A 21,088-nucleotide genomic window follows, 5' to 3' on the forward strand; every position below is an offset into this window, starting at 1 on the left:
CATCTATCAAAAACTGTGAGGTAACTTCCCCTAATATTAAAAAGGGTGCAGTTTCCATACGGACGCCTTCGTAAGTATAGACGTACGATGCCTTATCAAATTTTATCATGGTATGTAATTTTAATGTAAAATATTATTAAGATTATGTCAAAATCAATTTTTATATCTAATTATAAAATTTTAAATTTCAAAAATGGTTAAAATCAATGAGATCTATAAACATATGAAAATCTTGAAAATGGACGGTGTAGATAATATGTTGTAAAATGTACTATTTTTTAGACTTAAAATCTTTTTATTTGTCATAGTCATATATCTCGATGTCGAGATGATCAATTAAAGGGTTTTTCAACATTAAAACTACCTTTTCCAATAGATTTTTGAGGGGGCATAGAACTACATTACAAGGTAGCATCCCTTATATAAACATTTTCCTATTAAAAATTGGTTTTCTATTTAAATAAGTAAATCTGCAGGACACACTATTGTTTATTAAGTCAACATGCAATATGGCTCAACGCATCTTGCGCCGGATAGAATCACGCCCATATCGATTTGTTTTTAATTTATTTTTGCCATGCTTCTTTCTTTGCAAGAAATCTGAAGCTTGAACTCCCAATATAATGCAAGTTCAAAATAGTCATTTCCAGAAAAGAGAAAAATGTAAGTACAACTTAGCACTATCTTGCGGGCCAAATTGGCCGGGTCTGGGTTCAGATAGCCCTGGCCTGAGCCCCATCCAAAAAAGTGTTGGGTAGGTCGAGCCCAGCCCGAATCACGATATGAAGCCAAAAAAGAGCTTGGATCGAAAAAAAATCAGGCTCAGGCAGAGCTAGCCGTATATAAATATTTAGCAGTGAGCATTTTAAAAAAAAAAATTCAGGCCTCACCTGGACCAAGTCTGAAAAAATTAAATACTTGGTATGATAATGATAATGATAATGATTTTTCAAAGTATATAAAACCCCAACCGGTGACGGGAAAGCACAGTAGAAACTAAAAAGTATACAACAATCCAACGAATCAAGGAAAAAAGTAGTGCATTAATGTCATCAAGGACCAATGAATCTGTTGTTTTATTTTTGGTGGCTCCTGCTCTTTCTCCTCCACAGCCAATTATTTTGTTGGACGTCGATCACCCCTTCTAATTGCTTGTTCCCAAGGTCCATTAAGTGATTAACGTATGGATCTTAAAATTTTAAGTAAAATACGAAATATTTTACATATAGGTAGAAATTCTTTTATAAAGAAAGTCCATCAATCCATTTTTTTTAACAAAAACATAAAAAAAAGGTGGATTGCATAACCCTTTTTTAATTTTGGCCTATACATGGAGAATTTTGTATATTACTTAAAATGTTAGGGTCTGTACTTAAATTACTCCTTTTTTTTCTTTTTTCTTTTTTAACAATTTATCACAGTACACCTTCCTTACAATAATGTCTCCATCCTTTGAAAAAGTCTCTAGCCCCTGTCATGGCAGATGTATTCGCATCACAGGAAGGAAAAAACTAAAAAAATTAATAGAAAAATTGTGCAGTAACGGTAACAAGGAGAGAAGAAGCTTCTCGAACCACCAACGCACAAAATTTGACCCCCTTATGTGTGCCTATAAATTGTAACCAAGACCTAAAGGAGGAGAAGCAAGGATAGAGAGAGAAGAGTTATTTGATCTATCTTTTAGTGTTAAGGGTTTGTTTGTTCGGTGAAAATGGCGATTAAGCTTCATGGGAGCTGGATGTCTACTGCCACACTTAGAGTTGGCGCCACTCTCTACGAGAAGGGCCTCGATTTTGAGCTGGTTCCAGTTGACCTCAGTGCCCATGAACACAAGCAAGAGAATTTCCTTTCCTTGAACGTATCTCTCTCTCTCTCTCTCGGATACTTGTTCTAGAATATTATTTATTTGAGTGATTTACTAGGACGTTAAAATTTTAGGTAAAATACAAATTGCACTATTTATATGTGGAAATTACAAAGAAGGTCGGTCAATCTGATCTTTTTCTTTCTTTTTTTTTTTTTTTGTTTTTTTTGTTTTTTTTTTTAATTACCCTTTGGTCAAATCTAATTTTTGATTATTTTTTTTAGTTTTTTCGTTGTAGGACATTGCCCCAAGCTTTAAGGCACTGCCCTACTAATGGAAAAACTTAAAAAAGAAAACTCAAAATATGGGTCGATCGATGGGCTGACAAAAACAAAAAAAAATGGGTTGACCGACCTTTGTAATTTTCGTATATAAGTGAAACATTTTGTATTTTAATTAAAATTTTAAGATTCGTGAGTAAATCACTCCATTTATTTTCATTTTAGCTATTTATATGGGTGCTCTCTCTCTTTTTCTCTCTCGGAATACTTGTTCAAGAATGTTATTTATTGTGATTTTAGCTATTATATGGGTGCTCTCTCTATCTAATGTTATTTATTTTTATTTTAGCTATCTTTTGATGGGTGCTCTCTCTCTATGTTTGGCAAATATTTATTGAAGAATATTATTGATTTTCATGTTAGCTCCCTTTTGATGGGTGTTCTTTGTATTGTTATATATGGCAGCCGTTTGGGCAGGTTCCAGCATTTGAAGATGGGGATCTCAAGCTTTTTGGTAATAATTTTATTTATTTCTACTTTTATATTTTTGGATCACGCCTTTAGGGATATTATTTTGGGTAATTCATGGGGTGTATTTATCCAAGAAAACTCAAGATGTTTTTGACACCCTGCTATCCTAGCCACCTAACCTTAAGTCTATTATATTTATTTTCAGCAGGGATCAGCGGGGAAAGTATCTCATCCTTGATCATTGTTACCCTGTATCCATTCCGAGAGATATTGAAAAAAGTGTTCCTCCTCCTATTTTCAAATAGCTTCCTCCTCCTAATTTTGAATAGTCTCTATTAGCAAATAGCAGGTCAGACCCACCCCCACAGACAAAACTTAGTGGCCCAAGCCTAAGCAGTTTAAGGCTAGGCTCCAACGCGCCTCCAAGCTCATTACTACCCTTATTATCATATTATAAATCTGGTTTAATACTCCATCCCAACTAGCCCTCAAATATGATTGTTTTTTCCATTCCAAACTTAGTTCCGAAATCTCTATTTTTACGAAACATAGGGCAAATGCATATTTTTTTATGTTAAGTGTAAAGCATTATTAGGAAATGTAAGTTGGTTCAAGTGGAAGGTTCAAAATAAATATAGGGTAGGTCCAAAAGATATGGTTGGAAGTAGATAAAAAAAATATAAAGAGAACACAACAACGGATCAAGATTCGTGCAGTCGGCTCCAAATAATTGAAAAAAAACTCTCTTAATGATGTTGATGGATATTTTTTCTATGTTTACTTCTATTATTTCTCTCAATGAGCACCTTCTTCCTCCTTTCCCAGTTTCTCTCCCCTCAGTTGAAGTGGGCTCCACAAAATCCTTTTACCTCACTTATTAAATTCCCAAATTGACCAAAATGTAGAAGAAGAAATCAAAATTATTCTCCTTTGTAGCTATGCATCTCCTCATACCCAAATTTCAAAACCCATTTCTTTACTCTTTTTTTCTCTTGGATGCCTGTTTCTTTTTTGTTTTTTGGAATGACAATTGACATAATACATGTTGATCCTTATAATTATGTACAACGGACATGCTATTCACCCTGATAAGGAAATTAACTTACAATTATGCAGAATCAAGGGCAATAACTAAATACATAGCATATAAATACAAGGAACAAGGCACAGAGTTGGTTGGAGCCAATTTTTCGGAAATGCCGATCATTGGTGTGTGGATGGAGGTTGAGGCTCACCATTTCGCAGGCCCCTCCACAAAGCTCGTATGGGAACTTTGTATTAAGCCTATGATCGGAATTCCAGTCGATGAGACAGTAGTCGAGGAGGCAACCGGCAAGCTAAACGGAGTCTTGGACGTGTATGAAGCCAGGTTAGCCAAGAACAAGTATCTTGGTGGTGATGAGTTCAGCCTAGCAGATCTCCACCACTTGCCCAACATTCGCTACATTCTGATGACACCTAAGGCTTCGCTCTTTACTTCGCACCCGCACGTGAGCAGGTGGTGGTCGGACATTTCTTCTCGCCCTGCTTGGACCAAGGCGGCGGCGCTCTCTGATGCGGCCATCCCTAAGCAGGCTTAGACTGCAATAAAATGAATGCAAATCTTACAGTTTGCTTCGTTTCGCTTCCTTTTTGTTTTGCTTTAGGCGTTTGTTTTGCTGTCGAATCCATTATCCGATGTGTGAGGAAATGGTTGCTCCCATGTGCAGAAGGACCACACCATTTGGTTGTTGTAGCGTATAAACAATCTAGATGGCTCACATTAATCTACAAGTATGGATTTTTCTTTCTCAACAAAATTTCAGCCCAAAAAAACTTATAGAAAATTTTATAAATAAATGGCTTGGGATATGCTCAGATTGAGTCTAAATCATTTGGCCTAAGTTTGCTGGCGTATGACATCATTTAATTGAAAATAAAAAAAATTCCGGTTTCCAAAACAAGGGAAAGGTTTCTATGTTTTCCCTACGACATAGAAGTTCTATCCTCTCCCTACTCTCCAACCGTCCAATTTTGATCAATAGAGCCACTCGTTGTTTGATTTTAGATCCGACATCACAAAATATTTTATTTTTAGTTTTTTTATACAAATTATATGAATATGAAATTTGGCACGTGTTATCTTCTCTTTGGGGCGTACCAAAAAAAAATATTAAAAATAATTTTTGATAAAATATAATGACCAAAATACCCCTTGAAACTTTCAAAGGTATTTTAGTCATTTTATTTTATTGAAAATATTTTTTTATATTTTTCGTTATTGCTAGTTTAATAGAGGAATGGACGTCCAAAATTTGGTGTCAAAATAGTTTATAGAAAAAAATTTAAAAATAAAATAATATAGAAACACGACATTGTGATTGAGACAATCTTAACCCTCTATTCAGAATGGACGGTTGGATAAAGAGAAAGATAAAACTTTTATGCTCTAGAAGAAAGATTGCCCCCGAAACAATGTTGTACTACCCATAAACAAATATGTCAAAAGTGCAACATTGTTTACTAGTGTTAGCCCAAGGACAACGTGACCCATGTTCAACACAACATCAAAAAAATACCGTAGGAGTTCATCATCCCAACTGATTTACTCAAAAATACATCTAAAAAAAAGAAAAAAAGAAAAAAGCAAGGCCCAGCCCACCCTATAAAGATATTCTGCTTCCGTGGGAGTAGAATATGTATTTACTTCCTTGGGTAAAACCCCACCTAGAATTAATTTTAGTTTAAGACCCTAAATTTTGGGGATGTAGCATCTTCAATTTATGGATTAACCTAACAAAAAAATCCTAATATTAGGATTATGCAGTTGGACAAAATAAGGGAAAATTATGTATATATATGTTATATTTATCATTATTACAAAAAGGTGAGGTTTGTATAGATCCGATGTTCTAAACAATCAAATTAGATCCAACCTTCAAATAGTGTCGAAAAATATTATTTCAATACTTGAAATCTTTATGATAGCCTTAAAGTACATTTTCGTAGTTACTTATAAAGTTTAAAGCTTTCAAAAATAGTGTAGATCGAGAGATCTATGGAGACTTGAAAATCTTGAAAATTGACGGTCCAAAATGTGTTACTAAATACACTATTTCGAAAACTTGAAATCCATTTTTTTATGATACTGATGCATCTTAATGTGGAGATGATCAATTTGAGGATATTTGGGCATCAAAACAACCTCTTCTAGTGAAATTTTTGAGGTAGGATTTGATTGTTTAGAGCCCTGACTCTATATAAATTTTCTCTTATAAAAATACTTTCAAGTTTCCGTTATTACACATATATCCATTTTTTCTCCATGTAACATTTTTTTTTAAAAAAGATAAAACTGCTTTTTTTCAGTTTTTTAAAAACCGAAATCTTTAAAATTGTCCATTTTTTAAAAACCAAAAATTAACTCAATTTGGCTCTTGAAAAACCGAAAATTCCTTCATCAGCTAATGTGGTTATGCCGACATGCACCACCAAGTCATTTTATATAATTTGGTGCCCCAGAAAGGTCGATGAAATTGTGGGCGCATTATGGTGGAGCCGTGGGTTCAAATTGTAAATATAGATCTGCATCCATTACTACGGAAAAGTATTTTTCGGACCCTAAGTCAACTAAAAAAGAGTTTTATATTACTAAAAAAATACTTTTTTTTTTTTTTTTAAAGAAAGGACCATTTTTGAGCTAAAAAGAACCCTGTTTTGGTGTACATAGAATAATGGACGATCTAATGAATTACAGATTTGTTTTATTTTAACCTCTACCGTTACACAGGAAGAAATTACAAAAAGAAAGTTGATCGATTCACATTTTTTAAAAAAAAATAAAAAATAAAAAAAATAAAAAAATAAATACAGTCACACTTATAGATAGAAATTACAATAAGAAAATTGATCAATCCTCCTTTAAAAAAAGGAGTGGATTGCACAATCTTCCCCAGTATAGCTTCCTTGACAATAATGTCTCCCTTCTTTGAAAAAGTCTCCTGGCTCTGTCATGGCAGATGGATTCGCATCACAAGAAGAAAAAAACCAAAAAAAATAATAGAAAAATTGTGCAGTAATGGTAACAAGGAGAGCAAAAGCTTCTCGAACCACCGACACAAAAATGTAGGAAACTCCAAATTTGAATCCCTTTTGTGTGCCTATAAATTGGACCCAAGATCTGAAGGAGGAGAAGCTACGATAGAGAGAGAGAGAAGAGTTATTTGATGTATCTTTTAGTGATAAGGGTTTGTTTGTTTGGGGAAAATGGCGATTAAGCTTCATGGGAGCTGGATGTCAACTGCCACACTTAGAGTTGGCACCACTCTGACTGAGAAGGGGCTCGATTTCGAGTTCGTTCCAGTTGACATCCGTGCCAAAGAACACAAGCAAGAGAATTTCCTCCCCGTTAACGTATATATCTCTCTCTCAGAGGAATACTTGTTCTAGACTTGTTGAAGTGATTACGCTATAAAAAGCTTACAGGATTTATATGTTTATATGGTGTATAAATTGTTTTTTAAAAAGGAAAATTGTTTCATGTGGGATGGACAACATTTCTACAAATGCAGTCCAGGAAGTGTAAGCATCCATTTTAAGATGGATGCAAGTAGGTGTTTCATCTAAAAACAATGGAAACTAACGGTCTAAATGTTTTCTTACTAAAACTATTATTTCTAGTTTTTAAATTTTTTTTTTTTAAAAAAAATTATGAAAATATGGAAGTACCCATTCAATATTGCGATCGTCTAGGCCGTTCCTTGTTTCTTTTTTAGAAAAAGTTTATATAGAGCCCGAGCTTTAAGCAATCAAATTAGAGCCCATCTCTAAAATTTCATTGTAGGAGGTTGTTTTGATGCTCAAATATCTTCAAATTGATCATCTTGACATCCAGATGTATGAACGTGAGAAAAAAATGGATTTCAAGTTTTGGAAATAGTGCATCTTGTAACGCATTTTTGAACTGTGAATTTTCAAGATTTTCAAGTTTTCATAGATCTACACGATCTACTATATTTTAAGTTTTAAATTTTATAATTAAAGATAAAAAACATTTTAAGGCTATCACAAAGATTTCAAGTATTGAAACTACATTTTTTGGCACTATTTGAAGATGTGCTTTATTTTGATTGTTTAGAACATCGCCTCTATACGAACCACATCTTTTATCTTTTGTACATGGATGTTTCAATCATTCATACTCATTAGATGTTAAATTGGGTAGATTAGGAAGTCTTAAAACTATTTTTTGAAACTTTGTGTGTATTCAATGACACTCTTACAGCCTTCCTATTCATCTATTTTGAAATTTGAGGGACAAGAATAATTGTGACCTCCATCTACAAAAGATAAATGGTTTATTTGTAAATATTTTATAGAAAAGCATACAAAGAGACCATGTACCTTTAGTACAAGAAGATCACAATCTCATATCTGTTATATTTTAAATCAGATAGTTGTAAGTGTATTGTTGACTAGACTCAAAGTTCAAAGTTGTGACCTCTTTGTACTAATGATGAATGGTCTCATAGTATATAATCTCATTTATTGTTCATTTGCAAATATTCCAAGTCAGTACTATCGTTTGTTTATGGGTATACAATTGAAGTAAGGTAAACCTCAAAGTTCCTCTTGAAGAGAGTTTTCCAATGTTGGGGAACCCTCCAATTGGCTATCTTGACCTCGAGATGTATAGATATAAAAAAAAAAAAAAAACTTCAAGCATAAATAGTGCATCTTGTAACAAGTTATTTGACCGTATATTTTCAATATTTTCAAGTGTTTATAAATTTATTTTATTTGAATCTATTTTGAAATTTTAAATTTCTAGTGAACATAAAAATCTCATGACCATATATTTTCTATAAACCATATGATCATAGTATATTTTTCCTATTACTTAACTGCTTTGCTCTATATTATAACAACAATTTTAAATTTTCTTGCATGTTCATTAACATCGTTCTTTTGCTGCAAATCGTTTTAAATCTTTGTGTAAACGAATGTTTGGAGCAGTGGGTCAATTGTTGCGCAAGATGTTCGATTTCCTACTCATATGGCTAAAAATATTGGTATAAACACAAAATCCTATGCCGAGTTTGGACTATACCCCTTTGGAATTTTTTTTTTATTTTGGGTAATTCATTCGGAAAGGGGTACCTACCCCTTGGTAAAAAAGGGTACTCAAGATGTTATGGCACTCTGCCATCTTAACCACCTAACCTTGAGTCTATTATATTTCTTTTGGGCGGATCAGCAGGGAAATAGTCTCCTCCTTGATCACCATTGAGCCATATTGCATGTTGACTTAATAAACAATAGTGTGTCCTGCAGATTTACTTATTTAAATAGAAAACCAATTTTTAATAGGAAAATGTTTATATAAGGGATGCTACCTTGTAATGTAGATCTATGCCCCCTCAAAAACCCATTGGAAAAAGTAGTTTTAATGTTGAAAAACCCTTTGTTTGATCATCTCGACATCGAGATGTATGACTATGAAAAATAAAAAGATTTTAAGTCTAAAAAATAGTACATTTTACAACATATTATCTACACCGTCAATTTTCAAGATTTTCATATGTTTATAGATCTTCTTGATTTTAACCATTTTTGAAATTTAAAATTTTATAATTAGATATAAAAATAAATTTTGAGATAATCCTAATAATATTTTACATTAAAATTACATACCATGAGAAAATTTGAAAAGGCATCGTACGTCTATACTTACGAAGGCGTCCGTATGGAAACTGCACCCTTTTTAATATTAGGGGAAGTTACCTCACAGTTTTTGATAGATGATTAACTTTTGAAATATCTGGTGTTAAATATTTGCTCCAACGAAAAAAAAAAAAGGAAAAGGTTTGTCTTACGAATATATTGGCATCTTCATGGCTGGACTAAAATTAGGTGATAAATGCAACATAAGATAAATGAAATTGAATTCTCATTATTAATATTGTTTGAACAAAAAACAAAATCATAAAGAAGGGTTTTATCATTTATGATCTCTTTCATTGCGATGGTGAACCAAATAAAAGAAAAGAAAAAAATTGAGCCTTAACAATGGCCCATTTTGTACTCTTTTTTTTTTGAACTATTTATTTCCAATCTTTTAAGATAATTAGAACGGCATTGTTTTTGGAGCTCCAAATTTAAAAAAACATCTAAAGAGGAAATTAAGTACTAAAACCCTTGAAAACCGAGGGGCCGACTCACCAAAAACATTTCCTTGTAATGTTGAATGAATTTGCTCTACTTTCGAAATTAGAATACATTTCAATTGTTGGTTTTTTTTTAGGAAATTTATCAAAATACCAGTAAGGTACATCAAAATACCTCTAGGGTACAACATATGGGGTATTTAACATGTTGCCCATTTGCAACTATTTCAACTTATTTTTTAATAGGGTATATTTTAAAAAAAATTAAAAGATATAAAAGTGGGCAATGATTTCATGCAACGATTGTATCATAGTATAATGCAACTATACTTCTAAAATACTATGTTTGTGATATTTGTATGACCTAAAATTTGCACACATACTATTTTCATCTCAATAATCAATTTAAAAATAAAAATAATAATTTGCACCATATATATGGTCAAAATGAGTCCCTTCCAACTAGGAATCTAGACCATCCATTTGATAAATTTAAAGATCTAGACCTATATGAATTCAAAATAATTTTTTTATTTTTTAATATTGTTAATCTAATGATAATAAGATTATCTAAAAATTTAGGAAAGAAAAAAAATCATGGTAAGGCCTAGATATAGGCATCTTACCAAAATGGACAACCTATATTAATTGGGCCAAAAAAATACTTTCTAAGTTGCATTTTCAAATTTTTCTTTATTGTGATTATTCGTTAGAATGAAAAGAGTGTACATTTAAATATTAAAATCAAACAAATGGCCCTAACATGGCTTTTGAAGGCTCTTGAATTATATTAATTTACAGTCGTTGCAGGAAATCACTGCCCAAAGTATTGAATTGTTCATATTTTACAACTAAATTTCCCCATTTTTTAGCCTTCTTTGTCAGAAATAAATTGGTATTTAGAAAGATAAAAAAGTATGGCTTCTGAGCCATTTGCCTTGTAGAATTCCTAGAAGGAAAATATGTATATAAGGGTGAGGCCCTAAACAATCGAATTAAGAGGTGCCTCAAAAATTCGCTAGAAATGATTGTTTGATGCTGAAAAACTTCAAAATCAATCATCTCAACCTGAGATATAAGGACATGAGAAAAAAATGATTTCAAGTCTTGGAAACAATGCATCATATAATGTATTATCTAGACCATCAATTTTCAAGATTTTTAAGTATTTGGAGATCTACTCGATCTATACTACTTTTGGATATGTAAATTTTATAATCAGAAATAAAAAACTATTTTCAGCCATCATAAAGATTTCTAATATCGAAACTTTTTATTTCGGTACTATTTGAAGATGCACCTTACTTCAATTGCTTAGGGCCTCGGCATTGTACAAACCACACCCTTTCTAGTGGTGCTTAAGAACGGTTGGGTTTTGGTAAATTTGCAAATGTGCGTAGGTATCTTTTGAGACCTGCGATATTGATCGATTAAATTTAGCATGGCAAAAGGCTTCATCAACAAGTTGGTCCAAATTGCTCATTTGGAACCGCAGAAGCACTCCTATTTAGTATTTACTGTTGTTTGAGGGACCTCAAAATTCGCCAACCATATTTCCTATTCTCCAAGATCAATATTGTTTAAAAAATGGTGTGGGGGTAAAAATAAACGGTCCATATCATAGGCACTCTATCATTCACTGAATCGTCCATTATGTTATGTACACGAAAACAGGGCTCTTTTTATCTCTAAATGTTCGTTTCTTAAAAAAAGAACTATTTTTTTAGTTAAATGAAAAACTTTTTAAGATGATTTTGGGTAATAAAACTACTCTTCCGTAGTAATAGATGAAGATCTATATTTACAGTTTGAACCCATGGTTGCACCATATCGCTCACACTTTTAAATTAACTTTTTTGGGAACTTAATTTATGAAAAATGATTTGGCGGTCCTTCTCGGTATGACCTCATTTTCCCTTCCAAAATCATCAAGATAAGATCGTTTACTTTTTGGCTTTTTTTTTTTTTTGTTTTGTTTTGGCTGGTGAGGATCACGATATACAATTTTTTTTTTTCTACTAAGATTATTAGTAATTTCCTTATAATTTTAATGATTTAGGTTTTCCAAATTGAGCTTATCCTTGACCTGGACCGGACCCTACACGACCCATCCCCACCGATAGCTTCTACCACTGCAGCGCTTCTCATATTTGTTTATCAAAAGTGCAACATTGTTTTGGAAGCCACAAATTCATTTCTTTCCAATTGAATGATTTCATGAGCCAGCCAGCCTAGGCTGAATCACATAAATTCATTTTGAGCATATTCAACATCCATTGAATATAGGAGAATTTTATTTATAAGTATTTTTATAAATCTTTTTGAGCTGATGTAGAGAGATGCGTAAAACCCAGCCTCACAAAAAAAATAAAAATAAACAATAAAAAATACCACACCTGTTAATGAACATGAGCCATCTAGATTGTTGAATCTGGGCCATCTACCCTATAATATACAATAGACAAGCTAGCCCTTAAACCCATAACCATAAATATGTGTATGTGTAACTTAGTTTGGCCATATTTTTGTTGGATTATTGGATTCTTTTTCTTCTTTTTAATTTCAGTGTAGTATATTCGATAAGGTACAAAATTCAAAGTTTGGACTTCAACCTTTCTCACATGTTTGATTAACCAAATCGATTAACAAAACATAACTTTCATTTATTTACTCAAAATATTTATTAAGTAATTGGTATTAGGTGTGATGACGTCAAGATGCCTAATCCTATAGGTCGATTATAAAAATTGAAAATAAACCAACACGGATTATATATTCATGCGAGAGAGCTCAGTCCCTCGGGTAGAACCCCATTTAAAATTGTTTTGGGATCTCAAATTTTGGAAAAGTAACTTCCCGAACCTAGCAATCAACTTCAATAAAATAAAATAAAAATTTTATGATTATATTCCGTATGAAATTATAAAATCTCTTTATGACTTTGGATCTTTGAAAGATTCAAAGTAGTGGCAAATTAAGAATAAAATAGGGGGATTTTTATTAACAAAAACTGTAGGGGATATGTGCATAAATTTATCAGAAAGAAATGGCATTATGGAGATTGATATTCATTTAAATATTCCTAATATTGTATTTTCCTGTGGTCGTCAGTATAGACTTGTTGGTCCATAGCTATCTCCTCCCCTAGGTAAAGGATAAAGGATTTGGTGGTTGGTTTGGGAAGCTAACATCATACAGAAGGGAATAACTCTTGATTCCTTAGTAATGATTCGACATTTTGTCAACAATAAAACTTGGATAACTTTTGTCAAAAAAAAAAAAAAAAATCAGAGATTGTCGAATTTTTTTATGGTCAAAATTGGAGTATTATACTTCTCGATAGTGTACACCCAAAACAATTTAACAAGTCAAAATTACCCTCCTTGTGTCAAAATAAGGCTTTTTTTACTAGGTCAATTGGTGGTATTCAACTTCGCTTACATCACTCGAGTTCGTTGGTTGTACTAAGTTTTTTTTTTTTTGTGGATGTTGCTTATATTCTTGAAGGAAAATGGTTTGATAGGGCTGCAGCCCTATCAAAATAGGTAAAGCCTCCACTTATAACTCATTATTGCAATTCAAGTGTTGAAAAACATAGGATTTTAAATTTTAAAAATAGTGTATATTGCAACAAATCATTTAGACCGTCAATTTCCCTCTAAAACTAAGTGTTCACAAAACCACAAGATCTGTACTATTTTTTGAGTTTCAAATTTTATTGCCAGTATTGGAAATTAATTTTAAAACAATCATAGGATTTTAGATGCCAAAAATGCTTTCTGAATGAGGATTTGAGGTGAGGTTTTATTTTGTTTTCATAAAATCTAGCCCTACAGAAACTACATCCATTCGTAAAAGTTTGAATGGGAATAGGTCGTTGAATCATTGTTTTAGTAGTCAGAAAGTGAGTGAGCTAGAAAAGCCAAAGGAAAACTGACAAAACCAAATCCATTAACTAAATAAGTAATTTAATATTTTATGTACCACTGGGAGCATTTCCTCTATTCTCTCTCTGGTAAAACTCAATTTAGGAGTATTTTTAGGTTAGCAACCTGCCTATAAAAAATAAAAATTCAAGTGTACTTTGTTTGTTATTGAAGAGAATAATGTCCTACGATTGGACATAGACCATTCAACTTTTAGAATATTAGATTCAAGTGCTAAAAATTCCAGTTTGTTATGAAAATAATCATCTAGTGATTCTTAGGAGGACCCCAAAATCTTAGATTGAAAAAGAACCAATGAAATTAGTCTTTCACCCAAGGGAGTAAGTATACAGTATGCGCTCCAAGAGGAGTATGCCATGGTCCTCAACAAGTGAAAGATTATCGATAAGCTTTATTTTGCGAGTGTAACCTCTTGGGAAGCTTGAAATAGACCATCCTAAGCCACAACAAAATCATTTAATTTGAATACAATGAAAGTGATGTGTGAAGCTCCTTAAACAAAGTAATTGCAACTTGCAAGTAACATAAATTGTGTACAAGTCATGTTAAATTAAATAAAATCAATAAACACTCATGTTAACCTTGAAAAATTCAACTCCAATGCCCTAAATTAATATTAAAGATATGTGATAAGTTTAATATGCCATTTGTCCACCCTTTTTTAAAAAGCAAAATGCCTTAAATAAACCAATTCAATTCAAAAACTAGATAACACTTCTAATGCGAATTTATTGGAATATGATCGAAATGCTTTACAAATGAGGAAAGGAGATCATGAAATTAGAAATGCAGAGGAAAAAAAAATTCCAAACTTAACTATAAGCAAGTTTCAAGAAAGCTATATTTCATTCAATCTAGTTAAAACCCTGAACCCTAAACTCTAAAACTTTATATTCTCTGAGACTTTCTTCCAAGAGGGGCGAGAGGAAATGTCATCCCACCACGCCTTAACATACTTCCGAGAAGTAATCAGATCTGCCTTTGATGTTTTGAGGAGGTAATGTATATAGGGAAGGTGGTGAAGATCAGCCAAAGAGAAATTTTCTCCGGCCAAGTACTTGTTTTCCGATAGCCTTGACTCGTACACATCCAATACCTTGGCTAACTTCTCGGCCTCAGACTCGATCACTGAAGCATCTGTTGTGGCCCCAAATGCTGGCTTGACTAAGGCTTCACGCACAATGGCTGAGATTGGGGGGTTGAATCGGTGAGCTTCGACCTCCATCCATACCAAGACGAGGGCAAACTCAGGGACGTTTCCGAATCTCAGAAGATCGGCTCTGATTTCGTTGTACTTGTTCGAGATGTAATTCGTTTTTGCTCTTGACTCTGACGAAGTGTCAAGTGAAAATGAGGAGAGGTCGGGTGGATTGTAATTTAGGTTTAACTGTGCTTCTTAATACAAAATTTGATCATAACAATATATTTTGTATTAAAAAAAAGGTGAAAATTATATTTTAAATCTAAAAACTATTGAAAGAGTAGTCCTTGGGGTTATCACCATCTTATTGAAATGGTCGACATAGATATAGGGAGAGTGGGTCCAACCATTTAAGGCATGTCTTAGTTTAGTGAATCCCATTTTCTCAAAAAAGTACCACTCTCTCTCCATCACCCTTCATTTCAATTGACATCGATGATCCCTCAGGGCTATGTTCTTGCTAAGCCATTATTCCGTGGCATACCATTTTATATGCGTCTCCACTCTAAAATCTATCTTAGAGGTGGATTTTCGATCTAAACTTTGTGGGGTCGATAATTTCGACCATTGTGATTGGGAATCTAGAAAAATAAATAAATTCAAATTTTTTAAAAATAGTTTTTAAAACCTTTTCAACTCTGTTCATTTAATTTCTTTATGATTCATCAGATCTGCATTATTTTTTAAGCTGAAAAAAATTTGGATCTATAGCAGAAATGTATTTCCACTGATTTAATGTGTTTTATATCACCATAAAAAACATGGGTGGAATCATGAGGGGACTTACAGTAGACTTTTAATATGATGGTTAGGGTAGGGGATATTACCCCATCCCCATTCTCAAAAGTGGTAAATCAATAGGGATTGAAGCCCTTCTTCATCGTAGATTCTTTGTGTACATATACCGTACACTAACGAAGGATGGTCTGCTTTTCCTTTTATTGTGGATTATGGGAAATGGAATACACACACACTCACTGCCAATTGATGGATTATGATCAACCTAGCAATGTTACATAGACATGATATGGGCCTTGTATCTGGTATGCGTCTTGAGTGTCTAGTATTTCAGTCCAAAAATCCAGTATGACGTGCATTTGTCTGTACAACCATTATATATAACTAGATATAAATAATAAATTAAAATTAAGAAATAAAGATACAGAAGTTAAAATTATAAATTTATTATTTACAAGCAAATTAACATATGTAACATTAGTTTACGTGAAAATAATATTATGTGCAATTTATATTGAACATCTTCCACAATTGCATTGGTAGAACCATTTATTGTTTTATATGTGTATTAAGGGGTTAGTTTGAGTTCAACATAACGCAATTTAAATTTAAAATATAAACCACAATTAAAATCTTATTAATATGATAATATATCATATATATGCATAAGCGTGAATGAATATGAACGTGTTATTAGGATTTTTTTTTAACAGCGTAAGTAAGTATTTAACTATTTTGAGTTTCCACTTCTAATAAATGTGTTGTGCATAAGAAATTCTTACGAAAGAGTTTGTATAAAGTTGCAACTTTAAACAATTCATAAAATCACACCTCAAAATTCTAGAGAAAAAGGTTGTTTTGACGGTAAAAAACCCTTTAATTCGTCATCTCGACATCAAGATGTATGAATGAGAAAAAAAAAAAAAAAAAGATTTTAAAGTACCAAAAAGGGTACATCTTATGATACATTATCTAAACTGTTCATTATCAATATTTTCATGTGTTTGTAGATCTGCTCAATATGTATCAGTTTTTAGTGTGAAAATACATAATTAGATGTAAAGTAATTTTTCAGGTCATCATTCAATTTTCCAAACCAAAATTACATCTTTCAATGAGCTTTGAAGGGGCACCCTTAATTGGATTGTTTAAGGTTGCGAACTTATTAAAACTACACCCAATTATTTTTATTAGTCCCTTTACAGTATTTAAACATAGAGTTTTTTTATTGTAATTGTATATTATGGGATTATTTATCTTTGTTACAATGAAGACACAATTGCTCCTAGCCATTAGATATCAAATTAGATGGTTTGCGGTGCATCATAAAGTTTGAGAATTTTTTTCTTTTGAACTTTGACTCTAATCATTTACACACTCATAACTACGTGATTTGAAATCTGACAGACAAAAATAGTTGTAAACTCTTTATATTAAAAGTAGATGGTGTATGTATGCATTTCCCTTTTTATTTGACCAATGTTCATTAAGCTTTCAACTAATAAATGCAATGTTGTAAAGTTCTTGGACCTCGTAACTTAACTCAAGCCATCTAATTTGACGTCTAATGAGTGAGAATGATTATGACATTCATGCTCTAAAGATAACTAGTCTCTTTGTAGACAATCCGAAAGTGATATATATCTCCCCTGTAAGAATACAAATTAAGTTAGTGGGATAGTAATTAAAATTTTTAACATCCCCATCACAATTTGTGGTTTCGATATGACCAAACAGTGTGGCCCAAGCCTAGGTTGTTTAGGGCTAGGCCCACCGGTCCTCCAAGCTCATCGTTAGCCTTATATCATATTACAAATCCTGTTTAATGGTCCAGCCAAACTGGCCCTTAAATATGATTGCCTTTTTTATCTATTTCTACAAAATATATGGTATATGTATATTTTTTATATTCATTCACTACACCATCTATTAGGAGGTGCAAGTTAGTTCAAAGGGATTGCTAAAAATAAAATAAAATATATGCTCAAAAGGACATCGTTCGATATAGTGAAAAAAAATATGAGGAATCTAGCCTCACTTAGGATATAACCATTAAATAAAGCAGAATACTGGACCAAAAATTATGTAGATACCCCAAATAGTTGAAAAAAAAGTATGTTGATGATGTTGATGCACAATTATTGAATTCCTAAGTCAATGCTAGGACCTTGACGGCTTAAGACCTCAACTACTCAAAATTTCAGGACCACGCCATATGAGCTTTAATGTAAAATTAACCACAAATATAGAAGGTAGATGCACAAAATATATTGTATTCTTTAAAGTTGTGCACTTCACAAATTGACCAAGATGGAAAAGAACACCAAAGAGAAAAATCTTATTTATTTTATCTCAAAAACTTTTGTAGCTATGCAACATCTTCAAAATTTCACTACCCATTTCTTTACCCTTTTATTCTCTTGGATACATGTTTGCTTTTTTTAAATTTTTTTTCTTATAACAGTTGACATAATATATGTTGATCCTCATAATTATGCGCAACTGAAAGAACGATCTTTTACAGTGGAAATTTTTTTTTTTTTACTTCTTTTGTTTTGGCAAAAGATCACTTACAAGAGGTCTTATTACAATAACATATACTTCAAAATAAAATCAACAAACAATAAAACCAAGATTTTGAAACTTGATGCCATTGAAATAATTATTTCCTATACTTGAGAATATAAAGATGAAATTGCAAGAAATAAAAGTAGAGAGTGTCGGAGATTACTTCAATTGGGCTTATTACACCCCATACCGAGTCATCACCATCCGATGGTGCAGGATCAACGTTCTAGCTTCAATCTTAACCGGAAAAGCAAGTTTAAGCCAAATCCTATAATAGAACTATGAATCCCTCTTGATGACAAAACCTTAAGTCTAGGTTCAAAACCTTCAAGACTTACTACCCAACCCTTAGGTAAAAATAAGATGAGAGATTCCTTCTAGGTGGGGCGTGCCTCTTATGTGTGGCTAGAGAGAGAGACCTCTAAGGTTTTGGGGCGTGCCCCTTTAGAGAGAGAGTAGAGAGACTTTGAGAGAGAATAGAGGAGGGGAGGTTCTCTATTTATAGAATAAATTTAGGTCTAGGGTTTCTTAGGGATTCTTATAGTTTGCATCTTTAGTGAGATTGAATGTGAACCATTGATCAATGGTAACTTGTGGGGTGAGAAATCTGCACAATCCATTCCATAGATTGGTCATCAACATTATGGAATGTGCATGAACTATTATCTCTCTTTTCTAAACCATTTTCCCATCAATAGAAATTAAGTAATTTCAATCCAATCAAAATACTGTGCATACTATAAAATAGCACAAACATTCTCATACTTTCACAAAATCTTTCAAGATTATATCAAGTGAATATATGGCCAATATATATCCAACCACAAGACAATATTTGACTACACGTCAAGATTGACCATATCCAAAATAAAGAAGGTATCCAAAGAGGGTGGGGCATGCTACCCATGAGGGGGTATCATGAGCCCCACCTCCTAGACTATGGTGGGTCCATATGCACAATGGGTCTCCATAGTTTTTTAAATATTAAAAAAAAAAAAAAATTAGAATATTATTTGAATATTAAAACCATTGTACAATCAATATTTTTATATTTATAAACTCAAACTTTATAAATAAAATATCCAAAAGTTTATAAAAATTCAAATAATAATTTTAAAATAATTTTTATCATAAAACAAACATAATTAAATTAATTTGATGGGAAAAATGATCCATATGTTTTATGAATTAAATCACGGGGCATTCCACCTTCAACTGTGGACTACAGACCACACTTACTTTATCAGACTGACCAAGTTTTTCCCATGACCCATAATCCAAACAGGGGCTCATTAGCAGGTTACCAAAGTTTGACCGATGAGTCAAGAGGTTATAATCTCAGTCTGTGGATTATAGGTCATCCCCTAGAGACGGGTCAAGATCACTTAGATCTGATGCGACCATAGCTCTTATGATGTATAGGTGTATTTCTCGCACATGTATATATTTAACCCCGAAAGTGGCTTGTTTTTCTAAAACGGTCTATCAATATGTATGTCGTATGATGGTACATAGATGAAGCTTTGGCTCCTGTCTCTGTAGGCCACCATCACACATTAGGGTCACACAGTCTCTCTGCTCACTCATCCAAGCATACTCTGACCTCATCAAGGGATGACTTATTAGAACCATTTTCGGTTTATACTCTGTACCCAAGTAACATGGGTTTTTTCCAACCAACTGGCCTAGATCGTCAAGCACAAATCGGTATCTACAAATACTATTTGAATAGTATGGTCTACAAGGGACCACACTCCCACTGAGTTCTTGTTCCACTATATGAAATGTTTTTATTACAATAACTCATAAAGCCTTTAATGACTACATAAACCCAACACAACACACTTACTATTTAAACTAATAAGAAAATTAACTTACAATTATGCAAAATCAAAGGCAATCACCAATTACATAGCGCACAAATACAAGGAACAAGGCACAGAGTTGGTCAAAGCCGATCTCTTAGAAATGGCGATCAATGCTGTGTGGATGAAGGTTGAGTCTCACCATTGCGATAGTCCCTCCTTAAATCTCGTATGGGAACTCTAAGTTAAGCATATGCTTAGAATTCCAGTCGATGAGGCAGTAGTTGAGGAGGCAACCGGCAAGCTAAACGGAGTCTTGGACGTGTATGAAGCTATGTTAGCGAAGAACAAGTATCTTGGTGGTGATAAGTTGAGCCTAGCAGATCTCCACCACTTGCCCAACATTCGCTACATTCTGATGACACCGAAGGCTTCGCTCTTTACTTCGCATCCACATGTGAGCACGTGGTGGTCGGACATTTCTTCTCACCCTGCTTGGACTAAGGCGGCAGCGCTCTCTGATGGGGCCATCCTTAAGCAGGCTCAGACTGCAATGAAGGGAATGCAAATCTCACAGTTTGCTTCATTTCTCTTCGTTTTTGTTTTGTTGTGGAATGCATCCTCCGATCTGTGAGGAAATAGTTGCTAGGTTTGATCTCATGTTCAAAAGTACCAAGTTGTAGCTAGCAAACAATCTAGATGGCTCATATTCAACAATCTACATGGCTCACGTTCATCAACAAGCACGGTATTTTTTTTACTTTTTTTGTGAGGCTTAGGTTGACGCACGTATCAACAAAATTTCAACTCAAAAAGATTTTGTAAAAAAATTTATAAATAAAATTCACTTGTATGCCATGGCAATTGGATATGCTCTGACTGAGTCTAAATCGTTGACCGGCTTATGACATCATTCAATTGAAAGGAAATGAAATTGCGGCTTCCAAAAACAACGTTGAACTTCAGATAAACAAATATGGAAATTGCTATAGCTTTGTTTGTCAAAAGTCCAACATTGTTTACTAGTTTTGCCCCAAGGGGACCCCTGTTCAATACGACATCAAACAAACGGCATGAGTTCATCGTCCCAACTGATTTACCCAAATATACATTAAAAAAAACACGCCC

At 33.1% G+C, this 21,088-nt stretch overlaps 2 protein-coding genes across 2 annotated transcripts; both read left to right on the top strand.

The window, feature by feature from the left end:
• Positions 1 to 1,623: 1,623 nt before the first annotated feature.
• On the top strand, positions 1,624 to 4,355 carry LOC18445328 (glutathione S-transferase PARB). Its single transcript, XM_011629148.3, has 3 exons — positions 1,624 to 1,858; positions 2,551 to 2,599; positions 3,673 to 4,355. Exons 1-3 carry the CDS (start codon positions 1,712 to 1,714, stop codon positions 4,134 to 4,136), a joined length of 660 nt encoding a protein of 219 aa, XP_011627450.1. The 5' UTR covers positions 1,624 to 1,711; the 3' UTR covers positions 4,137 to 4,355.
• A 2,377-nt stretch (positions 4,356 to 6,732) lies between these two features.
• LOC110008206 (glutathione S-transferase PARB) lies at positions 6,733 to 20,818 on the top strand. Its single transcript, XM_020674216.2, has 2 exons — positions 6,733 to 6,982; positions 20,206 to 20,818. Exons 1-2 carry the CDS (start codon positions 6,802 to 6,804, stop codon positions 20,592 to 20,594), a joined length of 570 nt encoding a protein of 189 aa, XP_020529875.2. The 5' UTR covers positions 6,733 to 6,801; the 3' UTR covers positions 20,595 to 20,818.
• Positions 20,819 to 21,088: the final 270 nt, after the last annotated feature.

Source organism: Amborella trichopoda, chromosome 2 (genome assembly GCF_054954075.1).
Source record: "Amborella trichopoda isolate Santa Cruz 75 chromosome 2, AtrichopodaSantaCruz75HAP2 v2.0, whole genome shotgun sequence".
NCBI classification, from domain to species: domain Eukaryota; kingdom Viridiplantae; phylum Streptophyta; class Magnoliopsida; order Amborellales; family Amborellaceae; genus Amborella; species Amborella trichopoda.